Genomic DNA, 18853 nt, shown 5'->3' with positions numbered 1-18853 from the left:
AAAGGTCAAAGTTTGTACCTACCTCTTTTTGATACACTATCCCAGCTTCAAAAAGCTTAAGAAAGAGATACTGTGTCCATTTGTAGTACTCTGGTAAGCAAGTGGTTATTTCCTGTAGAAATGAAACAAAAATTCCTGAAACTACTTGTAGTATTTTCATACAATGTTTTAACTTCACTAACTCAAAGGTGTAGGATATATGCCACAGAGAAAACATACACGGTTATTTATGTATGTATTTATGTACAAAACCCATTTGTGTCAGGTTTATAATGAGTGATACTCACCTGTACACAAAACCAGAGTGCATGGGCTTTGTGTGGGTCTGATGTGGATGGAGGCCCTTGTGTTAATGTAATGGGAGAGAGAACAAGCGTGTGGGGCAGATAGGATGGAATATAGGGTAAGACTCAACTTCCAGGTGAAAGCTGAAGGCTCTCTCACAATCAAAGGACAAATAAGGGATGATTTTAAAAGGTGAGCCAGCTCCAGCGAAGAGAAAGCTCTAAGTTGATGTATTGAAGAATAAGAGTCATAAAAGTAAAAAATGAGAGTGATTATTAAGAGGCAGATAAAGACAGAAAAGTAAAAGACAATATAAGATGGAGGAATGGGAGTTAAGAGAACAGCAGATAACAATATATTGGATAGTTCTTTATTCACTAGCATATTCCAAGTTTTTAGTGAGCCTAGTTATCAACTGCTTGCACATAAAGTTCCATGTTTCAAATGTTTGCTCTTAAAAACTCCCCTACATTTCAAATAAACTTGTTAATATGAAAAGATCACTGAAAGACGAGGTGGTTACAGACTCCCCTTTTTCTCTACAGAAACACAGTGGTTTCACAGGCTCAACAGATACATGTTTGCAACCACATATTTTAAAGTTTGGTCAAAGTGGAAAAAACCTGTGTAATTAATTAATTAAGCTCTGATTATATAATAAATACGTAACAAGAGACAGATCACATTTCCCTCCTCGACAGTTTTCCTTTTTAACTTGTACTTGCTTCAAGAAGAAACATTTATACAAACTTTGACCACAGTTGTAGTTATTGAAGTGGAAAAAGACTCCTGTGCTGAATTTCAAACCAAGGAGAAACCTCAGAAGGTTGTGCTGTCATTCAGTGGGATCTCGACCACTTGAGAGTTGGGCAGAGAGGAACCTCATGAGGTTCAACAAGGACAAGTGCAGAGTCCTGCAGCTGGGAAGGAACAACCCCATGCACCAGGACAGGCTGGGGGTCAAACTGCTGAAGAGCAGCTCTGCAGAGAGAGATCTGGGAGTCCTGATTGCTAATAAGCTAAATATGAGCCAGCAATGTGCCCTTGTGGCCAAGAAGGCCAATGGCAGCCTGGGATGCATCAAGAAGAGTGTGGGCAGCAGGTCAAGGGAGGTTCTGCTCCCCCTCTACTCTGCCCTGGTGAGGCCTCATCTGGAGTCCTGTGTCCAGTTCTGGGCTCCTCAGCTCAAGAGGGACAGGGAAGTGCTGGAGAGAGGCCAGTGCAGGGCCACCAAGATGATCAGGGGACTGGAGCATCTTCCTTATGAGGAAAAGATGTGGGAACTGGGGCTGTTTAGTCTGGAGAAGAGGAGACTGAGGGGGGATCTTATTAACATTTATAAATATCTAAAGGGTGGGTGTCAGGAGGTTGGGGGCATCCCTTTTTTCTATAGAAGCTAGTAATAGGACAAGGGGTAAAGGGATGAAGCTGGAACACAAAAAGTTCCACTTAAATATAAGAAAAACCTCTTTCAGTGTGAGGGTGAAGGAGCCCTGGCACAGGCTGCCCAGAGGGGTTGTGGAAGCTCCTTCCTTGGAGGTCTTCAAGACCCGCCTGGAGATGTTCCTATGTGACCTGATCTAGGTGACCCTGCTTCTGCAGGGGGGTTGGACTAGATGATCTCTTAAGGTCCCTTCCAAACCCTACCATTCTGTGATTCTAAGTACATCTCTTGATTTCAGAATTATGAGGTTGACAGTAAACCACTGACAAAAATCACTACATTTGCAAATAATTATCCACTACTTCAAATAGCTCTGAAAGTGAAATGTCTTTCAGCTAGCTACCCACTACAGCTGTATCATCAGCTACTCCAATGACATCTGAAACACCATAGCATAAAAGTTTCATTATTTTTCTACAACTTTACATTCTAGTGCCAAAATGTTGCTTTGAACAGTCTTGGAACAGAAGTGCCTCAAAAGTATGTATAAAAGGCTTTCAAGATCAGAAGACATTTAATGGCAAGTTTTCAGCACAGCATGTGAAGACTTAGTCATGAAAAACAGTTGCTTGATTAAACTCCTGTGCTTTGCACTGAAAAAACCCCACTTGATAAAAGATTGATATCCATCTCTGTAACTAAACACTAGCCATTTAATAATTCTTTTGTTTTTTACCCCCTGCTTCTCCACACGGTGACATCAGTCATTCTGCCACTGTGATGCCTCTACAGGCAAGGCAGTTTCAGCACTGGAATATCAGACACCAAAAAGAATACAGACAATTTCTTTTGATAATAAGACTATGTGAGCAACAAACAGGTAATACCACAGGGGTGAGCTGTCAAAGAAAAATGGTAAAATGGACTGAGATTTGTCCTTTTTGGTCCTGAACAGAAGATGTGTTACTTGAAACAAAAAGAGATGACATTTCTCAGTCTAAATAGGCATGTAGAGATTGAGCTACAAGATGCACAAAGTTGAGCTACAAGCTAACTCCTGGGAACAGAATCCCACATATATCCTCTCTCACAAGTTGTGCATTGCCACTTTTTAGAAAGAAATGCAGTAGACTATCACTGAAAGAAAAAATGCTGCATAGTCACTGAGTTGAAAAAGATCACTCAAGCTCATCATTGAACTCCCTAACAGCAAAGGTTTGAAGCAACATTTGAAAGGAAGAAGGAGAAATGACATCATTATCCAAGGTAAACGAAGCTCTGATGACAAGCCAACAACCTGTTGTCAATCCCAAAACATTGGGGTTTTTAACTGTTGTTTAGTACATGGAGACTGAGGGTGAAATATAATTTTCCATGTATCCCAGTTCCTGATCTTGATTAAATGAATAACGGCTGGTAAAACGTTTCCATTAGGCTGCTATCATGTGTGAATTAAAGTGAACGTTAACAGTTCTATTACTACTTTATGAGCATGGGAAAGACTTGTAGTACATCAACAGAAGTAACAACTCAGAAGAAATACAAGAAAGGGCTTATAAAAGGGTTTGCAGAATAACATGACGGAGCCCTTCCACTCTGTCAAAAAGTGTAACTTTCTGATTCTCATTTGTGAGCTGAACAGTAGCATAACAACACATGTGCAGAACCCCCTATCATAATAAAGCACTTCAGTGAATATACAGAAACAGGGTGTTACTGTATTTTTTCAAAAAAATAAAATATACACTAAAAATTAGACTCCTTTTACCAGTACGAAATGTGCTGCTCAGCTGCCCACTGCGTGTGCTCTTCAGTGGCAGATTTAGTAACAACCCATCACTCCAGCACTTCAGAAGGTAATATGAAAGGGGAGGGACAGCATCTCTCACTTCCTCCCTCTCATTTTCCCTTTTCCTTTTGACAGCTAGTTAAAGAATATCAGAGACTGTTGCCAAATGCATCTTTATCATTGGTTACTTACTGTATCTATATTATTAGTTACCTCTTATTCCTACAGGAATGACACTCATTCCTTAAAACAAACCACCTTTAAAAGTGGCCTGCTTTTAAAAAATATCAGATATTACCAAGGTATAGAAGAGAAAGATCCCAATCCTTACCAAAAAGTACTTTGCTTAATCCCTTTATTGCAGCACAGCAATCTGTTCCTAACAAACAGCATCGTAGCATCATAGAATGGCATGGATTGGAAGGGACCTTTAGAGATCATCTAGTCCAACCCCCCTGCAGAAGCATCATGTTAGTATCTTATTTATTTTTGTAAACAGATACTCAGCTGCAGACCAAACAGCAGGATTACAATTAAGATTTGATAGCACTGCAACTTGGGAAGCAATCAGTTCATGTTAAGGTTAAAGGGCTGTTATTAAAAAAACAACTGGCAAAAATACCTTTCAGCTACCAAAAACATGGGAAAATAACAGTAAAGAATCTTGGAGAGACAGAAAAACCTCACAAACTGGATGGAAGACTTTGGTCATTAATAAAGGAAAAACTATTTTCAAATGCCTTGCTTTATATTTCATTATTTGTTCTACATGTGTCCAGTCCTTACAGCTTTCTGTTACATAGCTTTGGCCTTAAACAAGGGTTTTGGGGTTCTTGAAAAAAATATGTTACATCTTCAAGCTGCTTTGATGGTTATTTTCTTTTACAATAAAAGTGGTATTTAAAGGCTGCATAAAAGTGTTTATTTCTTGTAAGACCCACCAGGCTTTGTGAATCACACAACTAGACTAGAGAAAAATAATTTCCCAGGTTATTACTAATCTTTTTATTTTTAGCACAGTCTTATGCTATCCTGAAGACAGACACGTTGCACTTGGTGCTCACTAAAAAGGTGACAAGGAGAAAAGGTCTGAACAGATTTTCTCAAAATCTATTTGGAAAGATTAAACAGTCTTTATCATTTGCCTGTTTTGTTAGTAAAGGGCATGTATTCATCTCATCTGGAAGCATAATTATTTGATATTGAGAGGTTTAGAGCTAGGCTAAACTGTATGTCTGAATTCATTTGACTATTTGGATTTCAAAGGCCCTTAGTTTCATGCTTTATCAGCTACAAATACAAATGTCATGCAGTGCCTACAGTTTAGAGCATGCATATCCCTCCTACAAAAAAAAAAGTAGCCCTGTATCAACAGTTTCCTTTTTTACTTAATAACAAATTGGGTGACTTGATTATCAGTGACACATGGATAAAAAGAAAGTTTAATAGGTAGCACTCTATCTACTGCTAACGGTTTTATGCATGCTCAGGCAGTGCACAAGAATGACTACTTCAAAACTAAACAGAAAAATATCTGCACAAAGAAAATCAGCCACAGATTTCATCTCTCTCAATGTACGGAGCAGAAGAGGAACATAACTCTTAAAGCAAAAAATTCTGTTACGTGGAATGCATGAAATGGGAAGCCTGAAAAATGTTGGTAGAATGAGCTACCTACTAGAAGAAAGTTACAGAGTGATAATACAGTGGTGAATTGATGGCTTGCAGGGAACGTGTGCTTGGTCTAATGGCACTCCTCAGCAAAAGAAAGGAGAAAGGTTACATGCTCTCAGTCTCTCCTGGTTTCGGTTGGGGCAATGTTAATTTTCTCCCTTGTACGTGCTGTTCTGGATTTAGTGTGAGAATAATGCTGATAACATACTGATGTGTTAGTTATGGCTATTTAGTACTTATCCTAGTGAAGGATTTCTCAGTTTCCTATGCTGAGTAGGTGTACAAGAAGCTGCAAGGATGTGTGGCCAGGACAGCTGACCCCAACTAGCCACAGGACTATTCCATACCACAGAATGTCATACCCAGTATATAAACTGGGATGAGCTCGTGAGGAGGGGCCGATCCCTGCACAGGCATCGGTCAGCAGGTGGTGAGCAACTGCATAGGGCAGCACTTGTCTGTCTTGGGTTTTATTTCTCTCTCTTTTTGTTATTTTCATTATTATTCATACTATTCTATTGCATTCTATTTTAATTATTAAACTCTTCTGATCTCAATCTGAGAGTTTTACTTTGTTCTTCCTGATTCTCCTCTCCATCTCACCAGGGTTGAGGGGAGGAGTGAGAGAGCAGCTGAATGGTGGTTAGTTGCTGGGTTAAACCACAACAGCAGCCTTTGTTGCTGATGATTTGAAAATGACATTGCCTAATCACACTTAAAGAAGTGGCAGGCAGTTTGCTATACTGTCTAGGGTGGTATTTTGGAGAAATCTGATCAACCAGAAATCTTAAAACCAAAATATAAGCAGAATGTTGGGTTGTTTTTCTTTACTTTCAGAGACATTTCTTCCATCCTCAAACTGCAGCTTTCTAACCTTGGATTTGAGAAACAGAAATCTTCAAAATATAAATGTTCTCTCACGTTTTTTTAAAAAATCTCTCCCCAAAATCATATCATTTTCTAAGTGATTTAAAAAGAAACATTTATGACTTGAGGCACTTCAAATACCTTTGTGTTTCAGGGAAAAAAATATAAGGCGATTATTAGCATTCTAACCTACTCTAAAGCAAAGTACTTACAGAGCTGTTTTATGCATTTAATTACATTTTCAGTTTGCTTACATTTTCTTTTTAGGAGAATGATTTTCAAGTGTCTTTGTAACCTGGCTTTCTGAAATAATCTAATTAGCTTCTAATGAAGCCGTATTTGTTTTGCCTTACTGGTTAAGTAATTTCACCGACTGCTATGACACAAATCAAAACGTGGAGGTATTTTTATAAGACAGAGAGAACAATGAAAAAAAGGTCAGATAGAGAAAAGGAAATTTCTAGTTTCCCAGGTGCACTGGGATTTGTTCTTAATAATTTTAGCAAACAATAAAACTACAACTAGTCTTCCTATTCCTTTCTTGAACATCAGACACGACTTTAAAAGCAGTCAGCTTCTTCAGTACAGCTACAAGCATGAGATGTTCAAAATGTACTCTTTTTATTATCTTCCCACCTTTTTTTTTTTCCCCCCTTAACATTTGTAAAATGTTAAAATTTACTTCAATTTCTTTTACATCATCTAGGCATGTATTCTAAGCTGGCCACAGAGGAGAGAAGCAGTTAACATAAAAGGTTAGGACTTGAAAAAGGCAATTTGCCACACACCAAAATAAGGATCTCAGGTAGGGGAATGGACATATATTCCCCTACCAGCATATATTTGCTAAGTACTATGCTGCAGCACAATGAAGGAGAATATTAAGCAACACCAATGAAAGTAAATTTAAACCAGACTCCTGTTTTGTACAAGAATCTTGTGTAAGTACAATAATCCCTATAAAAGGTTTCTTTCTTGCATTTTCATGTCACTGAGACCAGTGGGTTTGTTTGCATTGTCATAGCACTTTGTAAGCCACCTACACAGTGCCACACAAGTATAGAACAATAAATAAAATACTCCTTACTTCAAGGAGACCACTTTTAAGACAAGTACCTGCACAGTGCAGTGCACGGCTGTGCAAAAATGCATGGGTCAGCTCAGTAGCAGTATAGCTGAGGCAGTTCAGGTGCTGTGACCATCTCCATCAGCCTTGCAGGGAAGCAGGCATTTTCAGCCTGGAAAATGCACTCTAGAGCTTAGCCATTCTGGCTCCAAAGGTATTTCTTTCATGACTAGCTCAAATAACTGTACATTTGAAAAATCAATGAATAAACATCTATCTCTAATGGCTACCATTTAGGTCACTCTAACTCCAGTTAATAAGGCAGTAAAATAAAACTTAACTAAGCTAAGGTGTGAAAACTCCAATATTCACTGTGTTTTGAGGAATGCTTTAGCTATGTTAAAATCTTACTTTGCAAAAACACAACCTACATGTCCTTAGAGCATTCTAAAGTATTTCAATTACACAGCTCTTTGAATGGACTTTAAGTCCATTACTTACTCTATAGTTATCAAAGCCCTTTCCACAAATGTTGAGAGACTTGTGAAAGTTCAAGTAAACCATGTTTTGGTCAAGGAAAAGTGAAGGTAAGTCTCAAAAAACAGGCATGGAGATGATAAATTACTTTTTCCTGTGTACTTATACTTCCTGCCACGATTTTCAGTACTGCCAGCTTAACAAAAGGTTAAACAAAAGTCCATACACAGGTTAATTTTCTCTGAAAATCAATCTGCAACATTCAACTCCTGTGTGTTCCATAATACAGCCTACACATGATTTCACTGTTTTGAAGTATCATAGCATTACATATAGAGAAAAATCTCTGAGATATCAACACTTTTCAATATAAGAAAATAATAGTCAAGAATGTGTGCAGTGAGCAACAAATCTTTTCCTTTCAGAGCAACTTTCTGGCTACCATGAAAGCTAAAATCTTATTAAGAAGGCTTACACTGATAGATCTTGCCATGATGAAATATAGTTTTTTAGAAGTAAGACATGCAAATAAACAATATTCACCTCCAAGATTAAAGAAAACAGATGGCAGGTCTCAGACTGCCACAAAACAAATCCTTTTCCTTCTCAGATTTACAATACTGCTATAAAAATGCAAGATTAGCATCTCCATCACAGTATTCAGAATCATATTAAGGTGATATGCAACAGTTATTGCTAAGAATATAAAGGTAGGATCTGACTTTGATTCACTGGTAAATGCAATAATCTTGCAGTTGCTTCCAAAATTAATTTTGTGTTTATCTTGAAAATGACATTAGCTTATGACTGATAGTGTTTAGTAAGGTTTTTAAGGTGAACACCTGATTCCCAAGCATCAGTGTTTTAAATAAAATCTCTACTTTCCAAACCAGTCATGATATGAACATCCAAGGAAATGCAGCCTTATGCTTCATATTTAGGACAATATAACCAAACCATCATTTCAAGGGACTAGCTTTAAAGCCTTGAGTATGTTATAAAAACACACACATTGAAAAAAGCACTCATCAAAACATATATATCTTACCACAATGGCATGCTGTTTCATAAATATCTATTCAGACTGTTGTCTAACTTCTAACACAGAAAATTGGTACTGTGAAACAGCTGAAAAGAAAAATCCAAATGCAAAACTGAAATAATTAAAAAAAAAAGATTCTTCTGAATCTTATCAGATGATCTGTGTGGTAAATGTGAGAGAAATCATAGAATCATAGAACGGTAGGGGTTGGAAGGGACTTTTAGAGATCATCTAGTCCAACACTCCTGCAGAAGCAGGGTCACCTAGATCAGGTCACATAGGAACATGTCCAGGCGGGTCTTGAAGACCTCCAAGGAAGGAGCCTCCACAACCCCTCTGGGCAGCCTGTGCCAGGGCTCCCTCACCTCACAGTGAAAGAGTTTTTCCTTGTGTTTAAATGGAACTTTTCATGTTCCAGCTTCATCCCATTACCCCTTGTCCTTTTGCTAGATATAATAGAAATAAGGGATGTCCCAACCTCCTGACACCCACCCTTTAGATATTTGTAAGTGTTAATAAGGTCTCCCTTCAATCTCCTCTTCTCCAGACTAAACAGCCCCAGTTCCCGCAGCCTTTCCTCATATGAAAGATGTTCCATTCCCCTGATCATCTTGGTGTCCCTGTGCTGGACTCTCTCCAGCACTTCCCTGTCCCTCTTGAGCTGAGGAGCCCAGAACTGGACACAGGACTCCAGATGAGGCCTCACCAGGGCAGAGTAGAGGAGAAGAACCTCCCTTGACCTGCTGCCCACACTCTTCTTGATGCATCCCAGGATGCCATTGGCCTTCTTGGCCATGAGGGCACATTGCTGGCTCATGGTCAGTTTATTATCAATCGGGACTCCCAGGTCTCTCTCTGCAGAGCTGCTCTCCAGTAGTTCGACCCCCAGCCTGTACTGGTGCATGGGGTTGTTCCTTCCCAGCTGCAGGACTCTGCCCTTGTCCTTGTTGAATCTCAGGAGGTTCCTCTCTGCCCAGCTCTCAAGCCGGTCAAGATCCCGCTGAATGTGATAAAAAGCTTAAGAGAAGCTTGATTTCACAGTTTAACAACTTAAGCTGGTCACTTTCAAAGACATATATTGTCTTAAATGGTGAAATTCCACGTTTTCCAATGTTCCCTCATAAACCAAAATAAAGCAGTATCCTTTAAAAAAGGAAAACTTACCCTTTCCCATGTGAAAGACAGACCTAGTGCATCAAACTGTTCTCTCATGTGTTGAATGTTACTGCAAACAAACAAACAAACAAATTTAAAACATTTCTATCATGTGATCATATTTAAGTATGCTTGGCATTTCTTATGGACTTTTAACTTTCCACTAAAATGCATCATGTCAGATACAGCATCATCTGTCCTCCCACAGTGGCTATTTTGACTGTCATGAAACCCAGCACTTAATTCTGATCCTGAACAAACCTGCACTTCTGAATAACTGAGCAATGCAAGTATTCACTCTCAACAGTCACAGAGCCTCAGTTACATGAGAAGAAGCCTGTTTGTCGGGGTAAGGTGCCTTTCCTGATACAGCTGTATCAGGAAATCCTCTTAGGAGCTCACAGCTTGCACTGAGAGAAATCATACTTTAAGTAGTAGGGAAAAAAATTCAAGTGTATCGTCACAAAGCCTCTGCCACTATACAGACTCTTCCTAACAAAAACGCCTGTGTGCTTTCAATAAGTAACACTGTCTTCAACTTGGTTTGTCTTTTTTCATAGCTTTAGGAACATAAGAATAGTCAATTTGAGTTTGCTTTAAATCACCTATTCAGAAAACCAGGGTGCTCTGAAATTTAGTTGCTCAGTCCTGAGACGAGTAAGCTGAAATGTTCACGGTGTGTCCCTTTCACAGGGGTGGCTGGCTCTGCAGCAGGAATGATTAAAGCACATCAGGTTTGGAAATGGTGATTTATTTCTTACTCAGTAACTTGGGTGTTTGGGAAATGTCACTCAGTATTCTGCCTTTTTATAATGTAAGTCATTAAGATTAAAACCTTGAAAATCATTTATTTTTCAAAACTGAATCATCTGCACAATAAAACATTGGCAAATGACCCTGGTTCTTTCTGTAATGTCTTTCTTCTACACTGCTTTTGCTCTGTTTTGTTGTTTTTTGGGGGCAAATATTGACAATGGAAATTGTCAGTGGAAATATTGACAGTGGAAATGCCATATTACTTACTTTCATTAAAAATTACCTTTGTGTCCAGCTTGCAGGATGAAGCCCATGTTCAACTGCAGCATTTTCTGCTGGTAAACCAAATGCATCCCATCCCATTGGATTTATCACCTGTCAGCAAAAAGAAAAACCATCATCTTATATAACTTTGTGGAATACCATCATCAGCACACTTCAAGCCCTTCAAATAAGGCTGTTTTGCATCAAAATAACAAATGCTGGTTTGCATTTCAGCATTTGCTTTGTCTCAGCTGAACCTCTTAAAAAAACGTGCCAACTATGGCTAGGTCTGTTTTAAAAGAGGAATATGAAGCATAATTGCTATCCACAGTGTGATGTTAGAGGGAGTTTAAAGTACCATGTAAAAAATCCTCATGACTTTTTCAATATCAGGCTGAAGAGGAGAGAAATCAATCCTTTGTAAATCTGCGTGCTGGTCAAAATTAGCAGCTGATGCTACTGCTAAACAGAATCACATATTCATTCTAAAGAAGAAGGGAGCAAGAAAAACTAACTGAACTAATGGTTTTATAAGTGTACCTGATGTGTAGCCTACTATTTGTTTTCTCTTTTTGTCAAAGAAACAGAAAGGAAAACTACCCCATGATAACCTTAAATGCAACAGATAAAATGAAGAAGTCAGGGAAAAGAGTCTATTACAAAATGTAATAGATAACTTCTGTTGAAATAGACATGTATCTTTCCTCTTAACATGCAAATTATTTAGAAAAATAACCTAGCAATACAGTTAGAATGCAAAACCAGGGAAAGAAAGGCCAGTGCTTACGATGCTGTCATTAAACACACATATATTGTATACATGATAAAACCAATTCCATTTCTTACACCTACCAATGTGCTATAAATTCCATTATTAAAGTTACAGTAGTTTAACAATAGCAAAACACAATTAAGTTACATTTCACAGGTGTCAAGAAATCAAAATTTCAACCCCTTAAAGCATGTATTTATATGAAGAACTTGTCCTTTAGAGGCAGGTAAGCAAACAAGCAATAAAAGAAGCAAGTCCAGCACTAATCTCATAAGATACCTCCATGTGAAAAATCTGTTTCAGAAGCATAAGAGGTACTTTTGTCACTGCTTTGAATTATTTTTCTTCCTCTTTGCCACAACTTTCCAATCCTCTGACAACAATCGATTCCTTTACAAAAAATATGTTACAGATATGTCTAAAAAGGTGCCCCAGGCACCAACTCAGTGTGGAAGCAAGAGAATTTAATGTATTTAACGTTAACATATGACTCCTCAGCACTCCCACTTTCAATACTGAGCTCATACTAAACCTGCTGTGTAACATCACTCTGCTGGTGCAGCAACAAAAACAAACATATTAACCTGTGATCAAACATGATTCAAGCCAGTACAGTGAAGGTCCATGCACAGCACGGTTTAGATCTATAAATCTAATAGAAATCAGAATGTTGTTCTGTGTTACAAATTTTCCCTATTATCAGACAGATTACTGTTCCTTATGCCACAGTGGCACAAAACAAGTCCTAACTCCATACTTCCCCATGCTATAATCTACATGGAAAACCTCATTTGGAGTCTAAACCACTTGTCCCTGTTGAAGCACCCTCCTTCCCAGACTTTCTTCTCTTCCCACTAGTAATCAAAACTATTTGTATAAAAAAGAAAGGTAAACTTTATGTAAAGTTCAAACCTCAACTGAATCCTTTTAAGGACACAATAAAATACTACTTTCTGCAGTTCATCTCTTTTTGAACACTACTAATGCTGGTAATCTGTCTCTGGACAGAAACAATGAAATAAACCAGATTTTTTTTCCCCCATATACAATCATAGAATGGTTTCAGCTGGAAGAGACCTTTAAGACCATCGAGTCCAGCCTTTGTCCCAGCCCTATCAACCACTAGACCACTTCCCTAATTTTAACGTATTTAAATCCCTTTTGTTAAGACAAATGCTTTACACTTGCACCCTTACAAATGCCTAGTTTAACTACGAGCTCATGCACCTTAAGTGAGGTCAGAAAAACTACTTGGTTAATTTTTGTAAACTTTGGCTTCTGAACATCTCCTGGATATAGACAGGCAGCCAAAAGCAAGGCACAAGCTGATTTCTCACACTCAAGGACGTGGGAAGAACAGCTTCACTACCAGCTACAGACTCCCCAAGAGGGCTGACTGATGCTCCAGGCAGCTAATGTACAGACATTTTAGCACTGCACCATCAGAGTTTGCAGGGGCTATCTGCTCACACAGGTCTTCCCAATTGTAGCATGTATATTAAAAATCTGGCATTCACTTATCACATCCAAAAGACAGTTCAATTTAACAAACAATAGCATTCTTGAAGTTAAAGGGCTGAAGAAGTATGCCAATTCAAGTTTCCACCAGAAACTTGAATTTAAAGAGACATTAAAAATATCCTCAAATTAATCTCCAGGATAGATCTATTTATGTAGTTGCTATAGAGATGAATGTAACAGGCACAGTGGTTTAGAACATGATTTCAACTTCATTGTCTCCCGCTTCTCTGTCGTGAATGGATTTAAAAGGTTTGTGAGATGCATTTGTCTAAGCAGCAGGTCAGCTGCCTCTGGCTGGAATGTATGTTTTGTATCTATAGTTAAAATGCCAGTCTCCACATATTATGTCTTTACTTAGCCAACATAAAGCACAAGGCTGAGATTAACTATAGAGTTCTGAAAAGCATCAAACATCTCAAGAGTCACGAAAGAGGAGACGAAAATACAACTAACACGTCAGAAGTCAGCACAAAGAATAAAGGAGCAGTTCAAAACAAAGACAAAAGTAAGAAGAAAGCAATTTTGAAGACCAAGGGATATTCCTTGTAGCTCCTTGATGCTTTGGTTATAGGCTTTAACTTGCAGAAAGCTTGGCTGCTCCCTCCAGCGTTACAGATGAGCAGAGGAAAAAAAGTCATCTGCTTTCTTGAATGCTGACTTGATTGCTTCAGACAGTTGTCTCAACTTTCTGCAACTGAGCGATCAATTCTGCTCACTATTCTTCCCACTATTGCTTCTCTGTACAGACAGTATATTCTCTAAACCCCAAGGAGACATAAAACCAAATGAACATGTATGGCAGGAGGCCTGTGTAAGTCTAAGGATGCCCATACGTGGAAAAAGGGGGCAGGTTTTAGTCTCAGTCCTTTTCAGACAGCACTACCACCAAAGGCAGTTGGGCATTCCTGGTCTTCACAACAAATGGAGAGGGAAACTCTTTACTGATTAAACATACTAGGAAAGATGTGAACACAGATCACAAAGCTTAACACAGTCAGAAGTTCACATTATCAGGCAGGATCAGCTATGAGAAAATGACATTTCCTACAACTCAATATACAGTATTCTGCACAGGAGTGTAAAGTTGCAAGGAAAGAATTAACTGGCATGTGGGGAACAAAGTGCTTGGCAGCTACCTCACTGAGAGGTCTTTTCAGAAGCAGATTATTGAAAAGGAAAACAGTTCCACCATGAAACGTTTTAGATCCCAAAGCCTCATTTTAGCTCAAAGCACCACTTTAAGAATCATTTCACAGCATGGTCAAAACTCTGCTGTTAACAGTGTCTAGAGCTCTTAATGTGGCTGTGGGATGAAGCAATTCCACTAATTCATGTGAGATCTCAGCTCTTCCTCTCAGAGGATTTAATCTACTCAGTGCTGTAAGGATCAGCCCATCACACTGACACTAGTAGGCGAGATGGGCGAGGTACTACATAACACAAGGCTGACAGGGATCTCATAACACTCAGTTCTGTGCCTCCATCAATAGAACTAAGACAAGCAATTCAGTGAATTTTCCTGAATGTTCATAAGGCAACAAAGAAGCCATTTGCTCTCCTGATGTGCTCAGTATGACTCAAAACTCTGACCAGGGAGCTTTCTTACATCCAGGTCAACGCATTCCAAAGTAAGAAACAAGGCAGAATCAAGTGTCAAAGATGCCTGAAATCAACTATAAATTTACTTCAGAGGGTGGGAGAAGACAACTAAACAAAAAAAAGAGCCTCTCTGACAGATCAGCAATTTGAATCAACACACAAATCTAGATTCCTGTCTCAGCTTACAGCCCCCCACACACTCAACCTCAACTAATCAAAAGGGCCAACAAAATACATGATCCATGGTCACAACTTCCAGCTGCCAGAAAGTCATCCCTGCCACCCTCCTCACACTTCATCTCACAACTGTGCACCCAGACACAAGTGAGAGGGTAAGGACACACACTGGGAGGGGGGAAGGAGAGGACACCTGGAGAGGACACCTCTCCTTCCTCTGGCTGCTGACAATTAGGCCAAACGTGTCAAAGATCTGATTTGTGCATTGACAGATCACAGGCACAGCATTTTTAACACCAGATCCCCACCTGGATGCAGCCTACCTTCTCTGTTACCTGTGGCAGGAAATAAACACTGATACACAACAGCTACACCTTACCATCACTGCCAAACAAAGGAACTCCAATCAGACCAGGCACACCTGGAAACAGACTGACATGAGGAATTTCTGACTAGTGTGTATGTTCTAGCAAGGACTGTTCCAATGCCTCTCTGCAACACAATGCTGCATATTAGCATTCTGATCAGGCACTTTCAAATTAAAACACAATCAACCCCCACAGATTTCTATTGGAACACAACTCAGCTGACAAAACCCTCTCCCTTGTTTCTTCATCTCACAAGATGCAATACAGAAGTTATTCCAGGTCCACACACTACCACAGACATTTAGAAAACAAAGATGTCTCTCACCTCCTTAATCTCACACTTTCTTGTCGAACATAATTGCATCTAAACTAACATCTTTTCTCCTTCAAAGTGGAACTGAGTGAGCCTGTTAACACCTTCAGTACTTGCAACTGGAAAGGTAAATTTCAATACCAGTTCCATGCACAGAGGATAATTGTCACAATCCCCAGCTGGTTTATCCCACAGAAAAGAACAAGGTAGGAGGACACAGCAGCCTCACACAAAAAAATGGTGAAGAACAGCAACTCAGGATGATCAGAAAACAGAACTGCACTGAAATAATTCATCCTACCACTGAATTCCTTCTAAAGGTTTAACTAGTCTTTCTTCGAGACCAGGCACTTGCTATTTCAAGAGCATTAAGATTCACTGCTGAAAGGAGAAACAGTTTATGAAAATATACTCTTTTTTTCTTAAAAAAATAAATAAATAGATGTTCTGGATAAATATTGGAGGGTTTTGTGGAATTATCAGTGCCAAAATTCCAATCCCACCTCTCAGGAAGAGTTTAAGCCTAAGTTCAGAAATCTGACCCTAGCCCACAGGAGTTTCACCCTGATTTGTCCAACCATCATTCTCCTTTCTGCACAGCTCACATTTGGGACAGCCTTGCTGTGCTGTCAGTTTCAATTCAAAATTGTATTAAAAAGATATCAAAGGAACTAATGAACTGAATCACTCCCTGTTTACTGATTGCTGAGGGAATTCTCAGTCCTCTGAGAGGCACAAATTATCCACTTTGGAATTTATCAAAGACATGATAATGATAGCATGAGATAGCAATGGTAAATGGGAAATACTTCTTCCCTAAGCAGCAGCAGACTGGAAATCTGCCATGGTGAAAATCACCACAAGTATCTCTACAATTTGTACATGGCCCTCTCAAATCATCAATAGGAAATCTCTCAACTTCTTACAAAACTCCTACACTGGAAGTCACAGCGTGCATAGAAATTCACTGACAAAACACAACCAAGAGCTGCATCTCATAGCTCTGCATTACTTTATTAATAGATACAAATTTGTGATTTAAAACATATAAATTACTTTCTCATAGAATTTGAGAAGAAATATGTTTGTAGTAAGATGTAGGACTCAAACTCTCCATACACAAAAACCGGCATCTGGCAAATATCAGCAGATTTCAGAGCATATTAGCTTTCTAGTGTATTGTAAACAAAATCAGATCCTGTTCAGCTAGAAAAATGAAATACTAATGTTCCTTCTCCGAAAAACAGAAAACCCAGCAGGTTCCCTTCTATCAGGTCACATAGGAACGTGTCCAGGTGGGTTTGGAAACCTCCAGATAAGGTGACTCCACACCCTCCCTGGGCAGTCTGTGCCAGGGCTCCATCACCTGTTCCAGCATGTGCCCATTCATTACCCCTCTCCTTGTCACCAGTTACTGCAGAAAACAGGCTGGCCCTATCCTCTCAACACCCACCCTTTAGGTGTTTACAAGCATTAATAACATTCCCTCTCAGTCTTCTCTTCTCTTCTACACCTACATGTAGAGACACACTTCCTAAGGCTGTATTTTTTTTAGTTTGGACATGATGTAAGCAAATTTAAACATTACACTGCTCAAAAATCTTATCCAAAACTTGCCTTCAAGACCTGAAATGCATTTGCTTCTACCTAGAATTTAGACTGGGGAAAAATGAGCAGTCCCACAACTTTCAAGCATGGAATATCAAAGCTGAATTAAACAGCAAGAAAAAAAGAAATCAATAGAATAACTTCAATGTTATGCATACTGACATTTTTTGTTTCTAAAGTATTCTTCCTTTTTATGCACTGAAGAATCTCAGTAATTCCCTGATTACAGGCAAGTGTATGTATCTAGGGAACAGCACACCTAATGTATGATAAGACACAGCCATGTCCTAGCTTACAACCATCACAACAAAGAAGTCTTGAACAGATTGTACAATTCTGACAATGGCCAGAGAAAACATCGGGAAGCTGATAAATTAATTGCAAGGAGAAAATCAATTAGAAAGGCTTTAATTGTAAATGATGGAGAAATTAGCATGGTTAATATTGAAAAGGGTTTTTAAGGTAAATGGAAGTTCCAGCACGTTAATGTGCATCACTTAACACAGCAGCTCTTAGTCTGACATCCTCAGAAAATCATCTGAGAGATCTTTAACGTCTCTTAATTGTACATAAAGGTTGAATTCTTTGGCTGCCCACCTTTAGTCACGCACAGGCGTTCAGAGTGGGTAATGCACTGGAACAGACACCTATGTAGAGAAGTTCTGCATGTTCAACAGGCACTCTGATATCCTTCAAAGTCAGTCTTACAGGAAACACAGCAATAGGCTGAAATGCAAGATTTAAAAACTACACAAGGCTTCCAAACCTTTTCTGGAAAAACAGGCAATTGTGGAACTAAAAACTTGCTTTTTCAGTGGCTCCTTTAACTCTCTGCAATTATATTCTCTTTCACGTTCCCCAAAGGTTTCTATTAAAGATGCTTTCTTCCCTCATATTCAAAGGCCAACACCTACAGCATCCTACTGGGTGCAGAAAAGAGGAAGCAAGCTTTCGTCTTTCTGACCAGCTATTTTCTGAGTCTCTCCACTGCTATTGATGAGAGAAGAGCTGTCCTGAAATGAGATCTCCTGGGGTTTTAATATCAAGCAAGGATATAAAGTCCCTTTAAGAGCCTAGTTAACTTTTTTTCCCCTTTTTTAGTGAGATGTAAGTTTCTGGTCATTCAGAGGAGTTAGGAAAGATTAGTGTTACCACAGACACTGGGGTTTCTTTCACATTTAAATCTCAGGCAGTGATTTCTTTTCCCCCTGTAACTTTAAAAGCATGAGAAGGCATTTCTGTGAAGCAGCAGCACATACTCAGTGCACGGTATGTTCATCATTGGCACCAAATGCGAGGGTTTGCGAAAGCAGAACGCTGAATAATTCAGTGACAGCACCTTGAAGAGTCTCATGGATGGCGATGGATCCAGGAAACAACTGTGCTTCTACAGCACTCGCAGCAAGCAAATTGCTTTTAGCAGCACCTCAGCCAGCAACCATCATTAATTTCTGGTTCCTCTCCTTTGTTATCTGCCAATTTTTCCTTACCTGCATCCCCCTCATTTTCTGGAACCGAGCTACGGCATCGCTGATGGTGTAGACGCGGACGTGGCCCATGTGAAGCTTTCCAGAAGGATATGGGAACATTGAAAGCACGTAAAATTTTGGTCTTGATTTCTAGGAAGAAATTTTTAGAGAGCTGTAACCACACGAGTTCACACTTCACTTGAAAAGATACACACACACACACACACGTTACCAATGACCCACTGCCATAGAGAGAGACATGGTTCT

The 18853-nt window shown here is 39.2% G+C and overlaps 1 protein-coding gene across 1 annotated transcript in view; it reads right to left on the bottom strand.

Annotated features, from left to right (window-relative positions):
* LARS2 (leucyl-tRNA synthetase 2, mitochondrial) overlaps positions 1-18853 on the bottom strand; it is an 89376-nt gene that overhangs the window by 64729 nt on the left and 5794 nt on the right. The window contains exons 3-6 of the mRNA XM_061996494.1: positions 18608-18736; positions 10779-10870; positions 9749-9809; positions 23-112 (exon numbers count right to left, since the gene is read on the bottom strand). Of these exons, the coding sequence (XP_061852478.1) occupies positions 23-112; positions 9749-9809; positions 10779-10870; positions 18608-18736 (372 nt within the window). The remainder of the gene's footprint in view (positions 1-22; positions 113-9748; positions 9810-10778; positions 10871-18607; positions 18737-18853) is intronic.

Source organism: Colius striatus, chromosome 5 (genome assembly GCF_028858725.1).
Source record: "Colius striatus isolate bColStr4 chromosome 5, bColStr4.1.hap1, whole genome shotgun sequence".
Classification (NCBI taxonomy): domain Eukaryota; kingdom Metazoa; phylum Chordata; class Aves; order Coliiformes; family Coliidae; genus Colius; species Colius striatus.
Note: the sequence above shows the minus strand (reverse complement) of the source record. Positions and strands in the feature narration are given on the sequence as shown.